Source organism: Diadema antillarum, unplaced genomic scaffold (assembly GCF_040938485.1).
Source record: "Diadema antillarum isolate AM-2024a unplaced genomic scaffold, OU_Dant_1.0 scf00000162, whole genome shotgun sequence".
Lineage (NCBI taxonomy): Eukaryota > Metazoa > Echinodermata > Echinoidea > Diadematoida > Diadematidae > Diadema > Diadema antillarum.
Window position 1 is genome coordinate 983,650 of NW_027271051.1, and position 16,659 is coordinate 1,000,308.

General features: G+C 38.3%; 1 protein-coding gene across 1 annotated transcript in view; it reads left to right on the forward strand.

Annotated features, from left to right (window-relative positions):
- The window catches only part of LOC139722261 (C2 domain-containing protein 3-like), a 65,265-nt gene that overhangs the window by 47,791 nt on the left and 815 nt on the right, over window positions 1-16,659 (forward strand). The window contains 4 exon segments of the mRNA XM_071633570.1: window positions 12,679-12,874; window positions 13,531-13,693; window positions 14,243-15,613; window positions 16,028-16,148. Coding sequence (XP_071489671.1) covers window positions 12,679-12,874; window positions 13,531-13,693; window positions 14,243-15,613; window positions 16,028-16,148 — 1,851 coding nt within the window.

A 16,659-nucleotide genomic window follows, 5' to 3' on the forward strand; every position in this document is an offset into this window, starting at 1 on the left:
CTTTGAACAAAAAAGAAATAATATCAACATGTAAAGGAAATTTAGCGTACAACATTAAATGTCACTATATTCCTAAGCAGCAACATATTGAATCTGAGAAGTTCCATTCCTTAATTCTCATTTCCAAGACTATATACGGAAGATGCCTTTGACACAAACTAAATCTAAGAGGATTCTAAGTACTTTAAGGGTCGTTTTGTCCATTTGATATGTCTTTTGTGATATGAACTTTGACCCGAATTTCATAACCAAGGTTGCTTTGTATCAACTTTTCATTATTACATGATACGATTAGTTGGTCAAACTCTTCCGGCATACAGAATTTTACAGCAATAGAAGCACCCTAACCTCCGATACAAAACAAAAGGAAATTGGAAATTGCATGTGTGTGTATGTGGGTGTGTATACTTGATAAAATTAGTTTAATGTGAATGACATCAGAGTGTAGCTCAACAAAAACACACATACACACACACACACACGCACATACTTGATAAAATTATTTTAATGTGAATGACATCGGAGTGTAGCTCAACAAAAACACACGTACACACACACACACACACACACACACACACAAACAGCTCCCTGTGGGTCTTGAAGTCAAGTCCTCTGGTGTCAAAGGCAGTGCTCTTACAAACTTAGCCACATGGCTCTCTTGACTCAAATCTGTGACATTTAGGCTTATACAGGACAGAAGAATACAAAATTTCTTCATCTTGATTTCATTCACACAAGTTAGTTTACTTTGAAATTTTCACCCTTATAGGGGCATTTGATCAACATTCAAATACACAATTACAACGATTTGTTCTTTAAGCTGTAACATATTTGATTTTCAGAGGAAATACAGTGTAGAGCAAAATCAAAGATATACAGATATGTGACTTCCAGAACGTTGTCAAATCCATGCATGGTTAGGAAAAAAAAAATCACCTCCTATAGACATAACATGTAAACTTGCATTTAACCACAATTTTCAATATGATGAATCATCAAATTGAAAAACAATGACACTGAATCAAAAGACAGTTGTCCAGAGTACGACATATTCAAATTAGGGATAATACTGAGGAAAAATTACAGACTATACCCGCAAATGAACATCAGAAAACAGTACTTCAAGAAATTAAATTACACTTTTTTCATTTCAGATAATGATATGATGACATCAGCTAATTTATGTGGTATATGGATACATGGAAAGTTATTTTCAGCTCATAGTCTTTTGGAATATGATATGAAAACAGAGTTCCCATGCATTTTGAGGAGTTATGGTGAAATAACAAAGGCATGTTTTTTCACAACTGTATATTTACACATAGATGTGAGCATAAAATTTCAACTTTGACACATGCGCATTACATTGTTACTGATCAAGATTGAATGGAAACCTATGGCTTTTGCTACTGGATGTACCAAGAATCCAATTCAGTGGGAAAAAGGTCATTTTCATGTTGCCACCAAAAAGGCGCAAATGGATGCACAAACGCTGAATTTTTTGAAACGCTTAAAATTGTCTGAAACGCATAGAAAATCGGTGGGGAAGTCATTTTGAGCATTTCATAATTTTGACGTGTGAGTACACGTGCGTCATGATGACCTGTGCGATTAGCATCGTGCAAGACAATCAGACATGAATTGAACTTATGTCTACTGAAAATGATAAGGAGATGACATTTAGATATGAAGATATGATTGATCATCTAACATTATCTGAAAATCATGAAATGGCACCTAGATGACATTACAGATAAGTTATCGCCATGAAAATGTTGTCGTCATTCGATATCGTTACGAGATACATGTACGTTGACTGAAAATTGCATGGTAATCGGTCATGTCATTATTGAGATGTACATGTATACACCACAAAATTTGGCCAAAAGAAAGAAGAATAAAAAATAATACAAATTAAAAAGAAAGGAAGATTTTGACAAACACAATAGGTGACACGCTGATAGCTTCTCACCTTAAAAAGAAAGGAAGATTTTTGACAAAAACAATATGTGATACGCTGGTAGCGTATTACCTAATAATAGCTGATTGGCGAATTTAACAGGCAGCCAATACAACGTACATATATGTAAGCATGAAATAAAATTACCAGGCTTCGAATCTGAGCCTTACTGGTGACAAGAATTGGCGAATAGATAGTATGAATCACACTTGAAATATGTGCATGCGTGGTTCTCGACAACATTTGCATTAAGTCATTTTATCAAGTGGAGTAGATTCACATCTCTTTTGGATCACGTCAGGATCGCTACTGTTGGGAGGCAGACTCCTGGTTATGTGTTTAAGATGTTATATAGTGTATATCATTAGCATGTAAAAGAATTGCACAACAAACACACACTCTAATAACACCATGCAGTGATATCCCAACCTTCCTAAGATATGACTCCACTCTATATGATAATGAAGATCATTGGCAAGAGAACATAATACTATATATGTACGTAACTATCAATACACATGTTTTATAGCCATGTACATGATATATTAGATTTGTACATGCAGGTGATATGGGTGATAGCCACACAATTGTTTAATCATTGTGATTAATTGGATGACTCTCAAACAAGTATTGGGTGAACATACTGAGAGTGTAAAAGTATTACTTGTTAATGAGTGAATCTAACTCATAATAAGGTTTTCAAGCTTGACAGGACGTGACATGATATGAGTAATATGAAGGAGTAACAATTAAAATAGGAGTGTAAGGTCTGAACCAGCGCACTGTAACAGTTAGAGTCCAAAGTCGACTTGGTAAAACATGTTGCTCATCCTTTCACTTTCAAGAACGCCTCAATCGCGATCACGAATGCAAAGAAAAACACAAATGGCAGTGCACGTCACTACCCACAACTGTGTGTTCTTCCTTTCCACGTCAGAACTCCAGAGTTGAGATGCTGATGTGGAACTGGTACTGGAATTGGTATCCCTGCTGGGCGCCATCCAGAGCTCACGCAGTATTGAAATTAGGATATTAACGATGCAAACACGTATTGAAGATGCACACTTTTTGATTTGTCATTAGCTGGTGTTAAACACTTGATGCACTCCTTGTGAATTTCTTGATCCCTCAGTGATGAAACTGGCGGGGTTGATGAATGAGAGTGTCTCCAGTGCATTGACACGAGAGTTCAGGTGTTCCAAATATAAATAAATCCTCTCCTGAATTTGCTCCAAAAGTACGGCATTGGTGGAGCAGTGGACATCGCCGATGTAGTATAATGCACATTTATTGATAGAGTTATAATAACAAGACAACCTCAACACAGAATGGAGTTGACACTGGACAATTGCATAGATCTCCTTTGTAATGTGTGGGAGGAGAGCGATGATACAATGTATATTATGCATCCATCTCCTTTGGAGATTGAGAAGCAACAGAGAGAGTTAGATGTTCACGGTCAGTGTGTAGAAAATTGGGCTACGCGCAGGTGGAAGTTAATGACGCACTGTAAGAAAAGGCTTCTTTATTGGGAAATCAGTGATTTTCAGCATGCATACTGTACTTATCGGTTGAAATCGCTGATCTCTATGGAAGAACAAGATCATTGGTGGAAATTAGCTGCCGTGGCGGAGGTCTGCGTTCTTAGAGTGCTTTTCTGTTTTTCGTTTGTAATGATTAAGGCATATACATGATATGGCAATAATTACACAGCCACTCAATGCCATTGAAAATAAAATTATCCATAAAGTGCAGTTTCCTGGACTGGAAGCCCCATTGTCTGGTTCCATAGGAGCAACAGTCGTTCCGCAATTGGTGCAGTTGATCACGCGGAATAGGTAGCCAAGTGGCACCTTCAGTTCTGGTCCTCCTTTCATGCAGATAACAATCTGGAGGTCAATCTCATCATCTAGCCTGGCATTGACTATGCCAGGATTAACAAGTATTGCGTTCTTTTGGTATGTCAGACTGACATACCATCCATGTGAGAGTGCCTCAGTTCCATTTGTGATAGGAACTCCATGATTTTCAAGTGCAATTGCACTTGGGGGAATGCCGTCTGGGTCTTCGTTGTTGTATTTTAGATTAGTCATTGTTATTTGTGAGGAAACGTTGTGTCCAACGTATGTGGTCTTGTGTTGAGCACAGATTTCTGCCTGGGTAACATTGTCAGGATTTGCCACTTGTATGCATTGCGTCAATCCATCTGCCTTGCAGATACGCATCATGAACAGAATGTATCCAAGCACAGACACTAAGAGAAAATCCTTTTGAGCCATGGCAAAAGCAGACGATAAATCACAAAAGTCCCAAATGTCAAAAATGTCATTCAAATTTGCACACCGAAAAAGGACACAATGTGAAGCTTTCAACGAAATGCTTTGTTCGATGTAGCGCTAGGTAGCGTTGCAATGAGGGATGACATTTGAACTCCAACTAATGAGTCGATATGTTTGCTGCCCTCTCGCGTTTGAGTAGAGCTATGTTCGGTTCATGACTATGTTCGGTGAGTGGAAAATATGAAATCAAAGCAAATGAGTAAGGGAATAATATCATGTCATTTTCAGAAAATCAACCTCTCCCGACTTTGGAAATCCTGTTGGAGCAGTCACATATATGTTTGTGTGTGTGTGTGTATTCTCTCCCTCTCTCATCTGTCATCCTTTTCGGCAGAGCTGAATACCCCCCAAACTGTAGTTTTGTTTGTTTGTTAGTTTGTTTGTTTGTTTTTTTTTTAGAACTATTTGTATTCTTTTTTTTCTTCTTTTTTTGAGAAGGTTGTTGTTGATTCATTTCTGTGACGGATTTGGTTGAATGCCCCCCAATTTTTTTTTAGCTTTTTCCTTTTTTTATGGAGCTTTTATTGAGATATTTCTTTGGTACTTCTGGGTGAATGCCCCCAAACTTCACACTGGAGTGGGATGATTGTCACTGAGTATCAAGTGAATTAAAATGAACGATGAACCTCTAAAGCCCGAGGGGGGCGGGGCACATTGCACCCCCACAATATTTTCATTTGCCACTCCTTCACCCTTATTCCAATTTAGACCAAATTCAGTGACTCTTCCTAAAATCTCATTGCAGACAATTTGATATATAATCTACACTGTAGCTATGTTTGATATTGCTTTTTGCCATGGCAACTGTAAACTGACGACCATGTTAGTCAGATTTTGCATCCTTTTCTTTTTCTGTTGCAATTTCAATCAACGATATAATAGTGGATGAATACGGGGTTTCTTGGCTGTAATGTGCAGAAGAAGTGAACTGTGCAGTAATTACCTCCGCCAAGGGGGGAGGTTATGTTTTCGTTACCGTTGGTTTGTTTGTTAGTTAGTTGGTTGGTTGGTTCGTTTGTTCATTTGTCTGTGAGCAAAATAACTCAAAAAGTAGGTTACGGATTGGGATGAAACTTGAAGGAAAGCTTTAGAATGACACAAGTAACAAACGATTAACTTTTGGCAGTGATCCGAGAATTTTGGGGGATTTATGAAGGATTTTTGATATTTTGGCTGGTAGGGTCAATGAACTTGGGAGTCAAGGCTGCGCGTATTTGAGGTTTGCATGCACGCACTAAAGTGCGTGCTGTAGTTTCTGCCAGGGCAAGGCGTGCGGTGCAGCTGAGTGTTTATGACATAACAAAGGCTGCTATATTGGGAAATTGGGCGGCTTTCAGCACACAATGCAGTACGTATTGGTGGAAATCAAAGACGCTTGCTACTATCTTTGGTGGAAATCACTGATCTCTGTGGAAGAACAAGATCAGTGCGGATGGAAATGGGCTGCATGCTTGGCGGAGGTCTGCGCTCTCAGAGTGCTTCTCTAGTTTTGATTGTGAATGGCCCTGAAATGTTTTTCCTTATTATTTCCTTTGTTTTACTTGACATAAGCGTCAAACAATAGACATGATAAAGATAATTGAGAAAAAAGTATTTTTCCAAAGATTACCCTTTCGTTTTGTGTCATATTGAATCTTTCACACAAGTTATTATTCCTGAAGTATAACTTGTTTAGCATATCATCAATCTGCATTCAAAATTCCAATAGAATGGAAAATATAAAACGTGATTACTACATGTTCCTATTCAAAACAATGCCTCACAGGTCTCATAATGTATTTTTTTTATGTTGTATAGAGTAGCGCCCCCATGTGGCGACCTTAAGAAATTTCAACCATAACAATTAATGAAGTTCAAATTGCTTATGGTTTGTAGCAAATATGAAAATGATTGGTTTATAATAAGACATATACACTGGGAATAAAGAAATTATACAGGATAGGAATCATGTTTTTAGCATATTTCCTATGTATTTCTTTATATTATGTTAAAAAGCGCCATCCATGAGTGACCTTGATTAAGTTCAAATGTACAGTCATGTAGACTTTGAGTTCCTTTACCCATGTGCCAAATATGACAGTGATTGCGAATCAAAACATAACAAAGTCAAAAAAGGCACAATGTGTATATTCTTGAGACATGCCCTCTGCAAAATATTAGAATTTTTTGTCACTCCGATTTTTTTGTCCCCGCCGAACGAGTTCGAGCAGGGGACTATGAAACGGGCTCCGTACGTGTGTGTGTCCGTGTGTCCGTCCGTCCGTGTGTCCGTCCGTCCGTGTGTCCGTGTGTCCGTGTGTGCGTCCGTGTGTGATCAAAATCTTCAATTTGCTACTTCTCTGTCATTTATGAGCCAATTTTGATTCTGTTTGCTTTATATGATAGCACTACATGGGAGCTTTGAAACTTCTACACAGAATTTCAGTCGTGACCTTTGACCTTGACCTTTGACCTATATTGTACATTTTGCTACAAAATGCTACTCCTTCGCCATTTCTAACCCGATTTCGATTCCGTTTGCTTTATGTGATGGCACTAGGTGAGGGCTTCAAAACTTCTACACAGAATTTTGACCTTTGACTTCTTTGACCTTTGACCTTTATTTTTTGACCTATATTGTACATTTTGCTACAAAATGCTACTCCTTCGCCATTTCTTACCCGATTTCGATTCCGTTTGCTTTATGTGATGGCACTAGGTGAGGGCTTCAAAACTTCTACACAGAATTTTGACCTTTGACTTCTTTGACCTTTGACCTTGATTTTTGACCTATATTGTACATTTTGCTACGAAATGCTACTCCTTCGCCATTTTTAACCCGATTTCGATTCCGTTTGCTTTATATGATGGCACTAGTTGAGGGCTTCAAAACTTCTACACAGAATTTTGACCTTTGACTTCTTTGACCTTTGACCTTGATTTTTGACCTATATTGTGCATTTTGCTACAGAATGCTACTCCTGCGCCATTTCTAACCCGATTTCGATTCCGTTTGCTTTATGTGATAGCACTAGGTGAGGGCTTCAAAACTTCTACACAGAATTTTGACCTTTGTCTTCTTTGACCTTTGACCTTGATTTTTGACCTATATTGTACATTGGCTACAAAATGCTACTCCTTCGCCATTTCTAACCCAATTTCGATTCCATTTGCTTTATGTGATGGCACTAGGTGAGGGCTTCAAAACTTCTACACAGAATTTTGACCTTTGACTTCTTTGACCTTTGACCTTGATTTTTTACCTATATTGCACATTTTGTTACAAAATGCTACTTCCGGCGGGGACATACACAATGTTACGCACCGCGTAATTTCTACTTTTCCTTGTTTTATTGGGGTTTAAATGTAAATGTTATACAGTATGTACCCCCCCCCCCCGAAAAAAAGAAAAGAAAAGAAAAGAATACAATCGGATTTTCACATTGATAATTTCCAATAAAAGATTAAACTGTCTGAATGCTATTTCAGAGCCGTAAAATATAATATCTTAGCTATATTTCCCAGAAAACCCCATTCAATTTGGTTAAATGGTCACAGAGAAATGTGGATTGTTGCAAAGCATGTCACAGGTCTGTTTCGTCCAAGTTTAGCTCTTGGATGCTCTTGAAACTGCATTGTGTTTGAACACAATAGACAAAACTTGGAGGGAAGGAATCCCTGACATGCTCTACAAAGATCCTCATTTCTCTTTGACCACTGAAGCAAATCAGATAGGGTTTTCTGTAAGATGTGGGTAATAAGTTGTAGTTTCATACCTTGAAATTGTATTTGGATTGACTCACTATTTTTACAGCTATCATTGCAGAGGGTCCTGTTGTAATTTTGGGGGGACATAGGGTAGTGTGTATAAAAAACAAAAATAACTTTGAATAAACTAGTCAATCACTGATTCTTTCAGTTGAATGATCGCACTATCAACATTTTTTTCCAAATCCGTCTGGAACGATAGTGATAATATGCAACGATTGTGGGCGATCAGCTAACTGATCAACATGGAATCTCAATATTATTGGTAGAAATGTACAAAATTGTATGTGTGTAGCTAGAATGCGCACCCATCAGTACCCAGCGATTATGGAGCAGAACTTTAATAAATGCATGGAGCACAAGTGATAAATCGTTTGGAGATATAATCTAATTAATGTAAATATGAATACTTTCAGGGGCAGCTATCACTGATGAATTATGACTGATTTTTGTGCATTCTACCTGTAACACATCTCTCTAACACATTTTTTACCTTTTACAAATGGATATAGAAATGTTTCAAACATACAAACATATGAATTACTGTTGTTTGACCAAGATGACAATAAGACACCTGTTTTCAACATCTGAAATATAATTTGTTGAATTCAAAATGTTAGAATCTCATAGAGAATGGGTAAAGTACTGTACAATATAGAGCGCCTCTATCTTATATTTTGTGCAAAATATTGTACCATGGTACTCGTGACCATTCACCACATTTATTTGTATAAATCGGCACTTCAGAATTGCTTTGAGAATATACAGCCCATTTAGGAAGCAAACATATATCTGTGATGTTTGTAATGTGTGTCTGAGTCTAAGGATTAGTAGATGTGAGTACATATGGTCAATTCCAGCGTAACGGACATGACATTCAGACCACTTTTTTGTGATTCAAACCATCACACAGTGAAATTGGGAGTCTCCAAAAGATTCTAATTGAGTTTATCAGACACATTTAAGTAAAGTAATGTACACAGAAAATTTCATGGAAATTTATCAAGTGGTTGTTGAGAAATTGCATTTTTAGCGAGCGTAACGGACATGACACTAAATGGACAAGGCATTTTGATCTACTTACCATTATGAAAATTCCTGTGAATTTTTGGATAAGATGCAGCTGGTTTTGGTCTTGATTAAACCTTTAGGTCATGCTTTACTCATAAAGTCCTAATTTAGAGTAGTTTTACTGTTCATTCTTTTTTAATAGTTTAAAATATTGCGTAACGGACATGACACTTCGAGTGTAACGGACATGACAGTTTTGTCCACTTTTTGTAAGCTAAGAGAATTTTTTTATTACAAGGTATAGCAGATATTCAATTGTTGGCATAGTAAGGTTAGAACATAGGGACACACATCATACCTGCAATCATGTAGTATTTCTTATATTTATACCATTTTAGGGGGGTTAGTCTTTGTATATATTTACAAAACAAAGAAATATAAAACAAATTCGCTCCTGCACCAGTTAGCTACAATTGGTGACAAATTTCCAGTTACTACCACCCACCATTGCAAAATAGGACATATTACTATCTTATACTATGGTTATTTTTTTCTTAGTGGCCTAATATTTGATACTTAGTATTATACACCAGCGTAACGGACATGACACCCTTGTAAGGTGAACCATATTTTCACTTCTTTGTTTCAAAATAAAAAGATTAAAATAACTGCACACTGCTGACTACATTATGTTGTTGAACAAAACATCAAAAAGTCCTTTTATTGCAGGTTTCAGTGATCTAACAGCTACTCTAAAGCACATGGAGTACGATGCCCAGAGTACCACAATGATATACATGTACAATACAGAAGACCATGTCTCCATATCTGCGAATAGGCAAAGAAAATAGAACAAACCAGATCTGTATGAAATAAAAAGTTTGAATACAACATCATTAAAATGTACTCAAGATTGCATCAACTTTTATGCAATGAAACAGGACCACAAAACTGTTTGGTACCATTATGAAATTAGTGTTATCATCTGAAAGAAATAAGGTATGTAAATATCATTTCTGCAAAGTTCTTTCATTTGGCATTGATGTCATCCTTGGAGTAGAATCATCCTCTGTTATCCAATCTTTGATAGACTATTGTAAAAACTTCCACTGCTAGTACCGGTACTTTATCATTGTCAACAAATGCTTTCTTTTCTTGGCTAGAAGTGAATGATCAAGCCCCTTTTTTTCTGAGAATTTTCACAACATATAATCCATTTCCATGTAGAGTGGTCACCTGGGCAACAAAGTATTTCTTGTTTTCTTCACGGCAAATTCAACTTGTTCAAATTGTATAATCAACTTATTGCTTGCTTAGGCACTTCTTAAAGCTTGCCAGAGTGGTGTACTGGTTACATTATTCTCACCAGCTTGTGAGTAGGACTTTTTGAAATACTGGATGCTTTCCGTACCAACTGGTTGTAACTGATTATACAGTGTACCTTTCAGTGGATAAACATCTCCTCATAGCATCTCAAAATTGTGCTTTTTGTACAATGCTGTGTGCTGTCATATACACCGGATATCCCTTGGCATAGAGGTACATCTAGATTAGTTGTATTGATGAAATGGATAGGCAGCATTCAGACCGACTTTCTCTGACGATAGAGCTACATGTACATGTACTGTCAACATGCTTTAATAAAGCAAACAATTCCATTCTCAGCCCTCTTGGCAAGTGATATCTCATTAATGTGCCACTGAAGGTGTGGATTTATAGAGTCATAGAGATGAGAGAGGTATGTATGGATGCAGCACAAACTTTTAAAAAAATTATGAGGCAACACCATCATTGAAGACATTGATGCTGGTGACATTTGGATTCTTTGTTGTTGATCATCAGTGATCATGTATTTGGATGCACGAGGATCCATTTGTGCAGGAGTTCCTGGCTGTTGTGTTGACTCCATGGCAGATATAGTGTTAAATGTGGTCTAAAATGTACTTATATATCCATGTAGAAAGTGCTCATTTTAAGTATAGAAGGGAAGGCCAACAGTGAAAACACCATTGTCTATAGATACTCCTTGGAATGACAGCTGCTGTTTATCAGTCAGGATTACAAGAGGTGGGAATGGATCAAACCGGTGTAACAGGGTAGCAAGATCATCTAAAATCAACTGTCTTCCAGTGGCAGAAAGCAAAGTATGCTTGTTTTTGTTTTATTGAGTGATGTGCAGACTTAATTATTTACTCAAGTATAGAAATGTCCTACTATCCTCAAGCACTTAAAACTAATCACCACCCTGTTTCACTGGGCCATAGTGTTATTTCTGCCACTTGTCTAATATGAGGTGTCATGTCCGTTACGCAAAGTGTCATGTCCGTTACGCCATTTACAGGAAAACTAGAAGTGGTATAGAAAAGTGGTTTTCACACATGCAAGGGGATTCAATCCTAACATAGAAAATGAATTTGTAGCAACTTTACACTAATTTCCTCTTGGCTATGAAAACTTATAGTAAAAAACGTAACGGACATGACGCTTCAAATGTTATAGAAATCACACAACTTTGAGGATCAATAGGTCAAAAACTGATGAATGCTAAGGAATTTGGTTGTGATTTTCTGTTGATATATACACTGGACTATAATTTAAAAGCTTAACAAGGCCTCTGGGACATATCTGGCCTTCTTTAGAGACTGGAACACTAAACTCTCTAAAAATAGCCAAATTTTTGCGTCATTGCAACACATCATACAGTATTTTCATTGACTGAGAAAAATACAAAATTTTGCAATGACAAAGATGCAACTAGTGAAAAATGAAAATATATATGCTACTTTCTTAGAATATTTGAGAACTTAAGTGAAACTCAAAACTTCATTTTTTCACCAAAGTGAACATTTCTCATGGAATTGCCCATATAACAATACTTGCTGCTTTTAATTTTGCAGGTTTTGTCATTTATTCTACAATTGATAATACAAGCAGTGAGCAACTGTTAAGATTCAGTGTTCTTGTATGTCATACAGCTTGAAAGGCTGTTGATATAGATCATAGAGAGTTGTAGTTTAATCATAAAACTGTCTTTATGTTGTGTTTTGCCTCTTGTCAAAATGTTAAATTGTCATTTTTCCTGTATTATTTGTATGTTCCATAGTTCCTATATTCCTTGTCCATGCATTTTATGAGATGTGGAAATAAAATGAAATGAGTGAAATGGAATGAATTAATCATGATTCATTTGTGGTGCTTTTTTATGCAATCAATCTCCTTTTCATTTTCCGTGTGACAAAATTTGTGCTGTGCCTCAAAAAACTTCCGTCTCAAATTCAATGCAAGAATGGAGTGTTTACCCACTGCCAAAAAAAAATAAAAAAAAATGTGTAGTGAAGTACATGTATCTTGAAGACAACTGGTGAAAAAGAGTGGCTTCTGTAAATGTGGATGCTGACTGAAGTAAATGGTTAAAGTGACGGTAGGCACTCCTCAGAGTGAGAGCTTTTTAATTCCATTACCTGGTTTAGAAAGAGAGTACTGGTATGCTTTATTTAAAAAGTAAATAAATAAATAAATAAATAAATTTTAAAAATGATAATAAAAATGTTGAAGAAATAAAGAAAGGACAATACAGAAAATTGTGATAATGCACTAGGCGTTTTGTTCATTGTTCCTCAGGGATCCCCCAACACCTCCCACCTGTTCAGCCGAGTGCCCCTCCCCCCTCCCCACCTCCTCCTCTCCTCGCCCCACCCTCCCAGCCAGACCGATAGTCTTCCATCCAGACACCCTGCAGCGAGGAGTCTGGAGCACTTCCAGCAGCACCTGGCTGGGGTGAGAGAGTACCACAAGAAGCTACAGGACAGGATCAAGAGTGAGTCTTGCTCTTAGGTCAGGGACTTTAGTATCTATAGCTCCTCAACGATACTGTGTTCTTTTCCTACCCTGTGTAGTGCTATGTAGAAATCAGAGAGATTTCTAAGTACCAGTTTTCAAACCATTGTCAATTCAGCATTCATAGCTCTGCTGTTGCCTTGGGAACTTTTACAGAGCAAAAACATGATGAAATGAATGAAACCTCATGAATGAAATGTCATTAAAAAATGTACGGTACTGAATGGTGTGTCGTCAAATTTGGATGATTGCACATGAACCAAAGTAGGCCTGTCATAGCAAATGTTACAGAGTTGCAGAAAGTGTTTTCGGAACAGATAATCAGAGAAGTCAAATCACACCTATGAAAACTTGTGTCAGGGAACAAAGTGATTCACCCAAAGTTTGCCAGTCTGATATAAGCATATCAAAGTTAAAGAATTCCTCATTGAAGCACATTGATATGAGGCCTTCCATGTCAACCCTAAAAAAAATTGCCAGTGTATTTTTTTTTTGTCATGGTGTATGTGGTTTAAAATATCGTCCAATCCGAGGTATTCTGGACGTCTCTTTCTGGCCAGTTCCATTTGTAATCCATCCCTATGAGCATACCTTGAATGTTTTCCATCCTTTTCCTCACTCTTTCAATGCATACAGGCTTGCACAAGATGGAGAGAGATGCTGGCATTGAAACAGCCAGCATGGTGCCTCAGGAACCTCCAGCAGACTGTGTACAAACCAGCCAGCAACCCGAAGAAGAGCAAGGTTCATCTGTTCTCGACAGAGGGCCATCCACTTCTTACCTCATGAACAACTTCAGGTGGGACTACACAGTGCTTTCATTAGAGATATGTACCAAATGCTGATTGAAAATCGTAATTGCAGTCATACCCTAAGGTTCTGATAAGAATCAAGATACATTCAAGCTTGATTCTATTTTTTTTTTGGTGACTCTATGCTCCTCACACTGACTTGAAGATGGTGATATATGTTCATTGATCTGATTAGCACTAAAGTAGTGTCATTTCTACAAGAGATTTTCTCCAACATAAGTGTAGGTTGTTCCCCCCCCCCCCCATGGCTATCTTGCCTGTACAGGCTTAAAAATCTAGTAAATAAATTGATGTGTAATGTGTTATTTCATTCAATGTGACAAATTTTCATTTCTGTTTCTTCTGCCTGTGAAATACCATAACCAAATCAGATTTCTAGTAATTCTTAATTCACGTAAAAACAAGATAGGAAAACTGACATAAATTCAGCTGAATTCAGGCAGTGTACAATATTAGAGTATGTGCTACCAACAGTGCAGTAACATTTCATGTATTTGAACTTTATCATATATTTCTTGCTGATTACGTCTTTCCAGGAGAAACATGCAAGAACTAGAATCCCTTCACCAACATCTGAAGAGCAAGTTGTCAGGAGGAAGCAGTTCGTCTCTACCACCAACATCAGGGAGAGGGGTCTCCCATCGCCATGGAAATGAGATTGATGATGCCCAAAGAGGATTGTCAGAAGGAAATGCCAACGATGAGGACACAGGGGAAAGTAAAACAACTCTGCAACACAAAAATCAGACTGATAGTGACGTAACAGATCACTCCCATGACCTAGACAGAGACGAAGATCAGAACTTTGAGCAATATGTCGACACAGGCAGAGAGGGTGGGTGCCATGGTAGACTTGCGGTGGAAAGGGACGCTCACAGTATTGGTGATGGAGATTATAAATTGCATGAAGAAATGACTAGCCATGGCCATCACTATGGCAACAGGAGGGATGAAGAAGAGGATGATGCATGGGATGAGGAGGAGCATGAGGAGGATGTTGTTCCTGTGAGACCACTGAATGACATCTCATCAGCAGCTTTCCTGGCAGGCATCAGCCCTGATGTCATCAGTCCCCCCTCCTCATCAGAGTGGGTCTCCTCCAACACCCCCAGCCATGATTCTGCATCTGCTCCTTCCTCTGATCTCCAGGATCTCCTGAGCTTACCTGACGGCACAGTGCATAAACAAGGACGAGTGAGGTATGGCAGCAAAGAGGAAATCAGAGCTGTTGGCCACTCCAGCAAATCCTCAGCTGGTCCACATGATGCATTTAGGACTCATCATTCAGATGGTAGCCTTGGTGTGACACGTAAGGATGCAGTCCCTGAAAGTGGAGATGACCAGAAGAGCTATGGTTCCAGAGATCCATTGGTATCACGATCCAAAAGTGAGGAAGATGACACTGCCAGGAGGTATTTGGGGCTTGATGAGGCAGAGATCCCCAACAGACCATGTGCCGTTGGTGATGATCATGTGGAGGGAGCCAGTCACAAGGGAGATGTTTCTCCTGGTATCAGTGATGTTGCTGCACAAGGGTCATCAGATGCCAGCCCAGATGGCTCTTTGGGAACAGTCGACATGGCTACCAGACCAAAAGTGAAAGATTCAATGGATGTGAGAAAGGACTTGCATAGAGGAAATACCACAAGTAGCACGGAGACCTCAAAGCCAGTGAGTGTCTCCGATGTCACGGTAACGATGCAGCCAAGCGATACGAGGACATCATCCGTTGGTATCGGGGATGATGGTGTTGGCAGAAGAGAGGGGTATGCCATAGCAGACGAGGACCCCGTGGATGATGGCATCGTCTTGACGCTGGATGCGAGGGAGGCTGAGCTCCAGCGCAGACAGATTGAGCTAGAGGAGTCTGAGAGGGCCACAGCAGCAACAGCTGCAAGGCGAAATATGTATCCTTTGACTTGAGGAGTGGATGGTACAGACACTCTTATGCCGAGATAATTTGATATGAAATGTGCTGCTTTGATGTTCAGAAATATATGGATTTTTCAGTTAAGTTCATGGTCTTCATGTTTGTTTCGATTTGTTCAATGGAAGCTAGGCAAGTAGGGATTCAGGTGATACATTTGTAAAAGGGTGATGATAATTTTTATAGTGACGATGACAAAATAAACAGCTGAGACAAGGCAATGAATGGATTTGATTTCTGCATTCCCTGTATGCCAACTACCCAGTGAGGAGCTTGACTGTCCTTGAATCAAAGTTGGTCCTACATGAACATCAGTATAGATATAGGTATCTCACTATGAAAAGTCCTATAACTAGCAATTTAATCCATTGTTACCTTGACTCAAGTGACCCAGACCTACTACATCCGTCAGTGATAGATTGCCAGACTTCTTCCTCCCACCGTCTGACCTGGAGGCATCAATGAGGGCGCTGTACAGTAACATCTCTGTACCATCGGGGACGGACTCGCGTCGAGTAGGTCTCAATCTTAATGTATCGTGGGATAAGAAACCAGTTGTTTCCATGGTTTTCAGGTTATTGATAATGCATATGATGTGTGTTTTGCAAGTATGATATTTCGCGACTTGGGACTTTTATGACAATATTTTTGAATTGCTGAGTTCACAACTGAATACCACAGTGACAAAGAAGTGACAGTTGTCTATTATGAGGAGATGTGTGTAGTAGAAAAATCAGTTCTTCCTCAACAAGTTGGTGAGAAACAAGTATTACCTTTATCAAGGTGAAAAGTCAGTGATCCCCCACATTTGAGTATTAGGGCATTGGTGATGAGGGATGCAATATATCCACAAGTACATTGTATCTGTTAACTTACAATAATTACAAATATATATTAAAAAAAACCCACATAAAATATACTGCCTAATATTACACAGTACATTTTTCCTATTACAGAAGTGTATTATGAAAAGAACAGTTAAAGCAACACATCAGTTTTTCACATTTTCATTGGATTCGATATTAT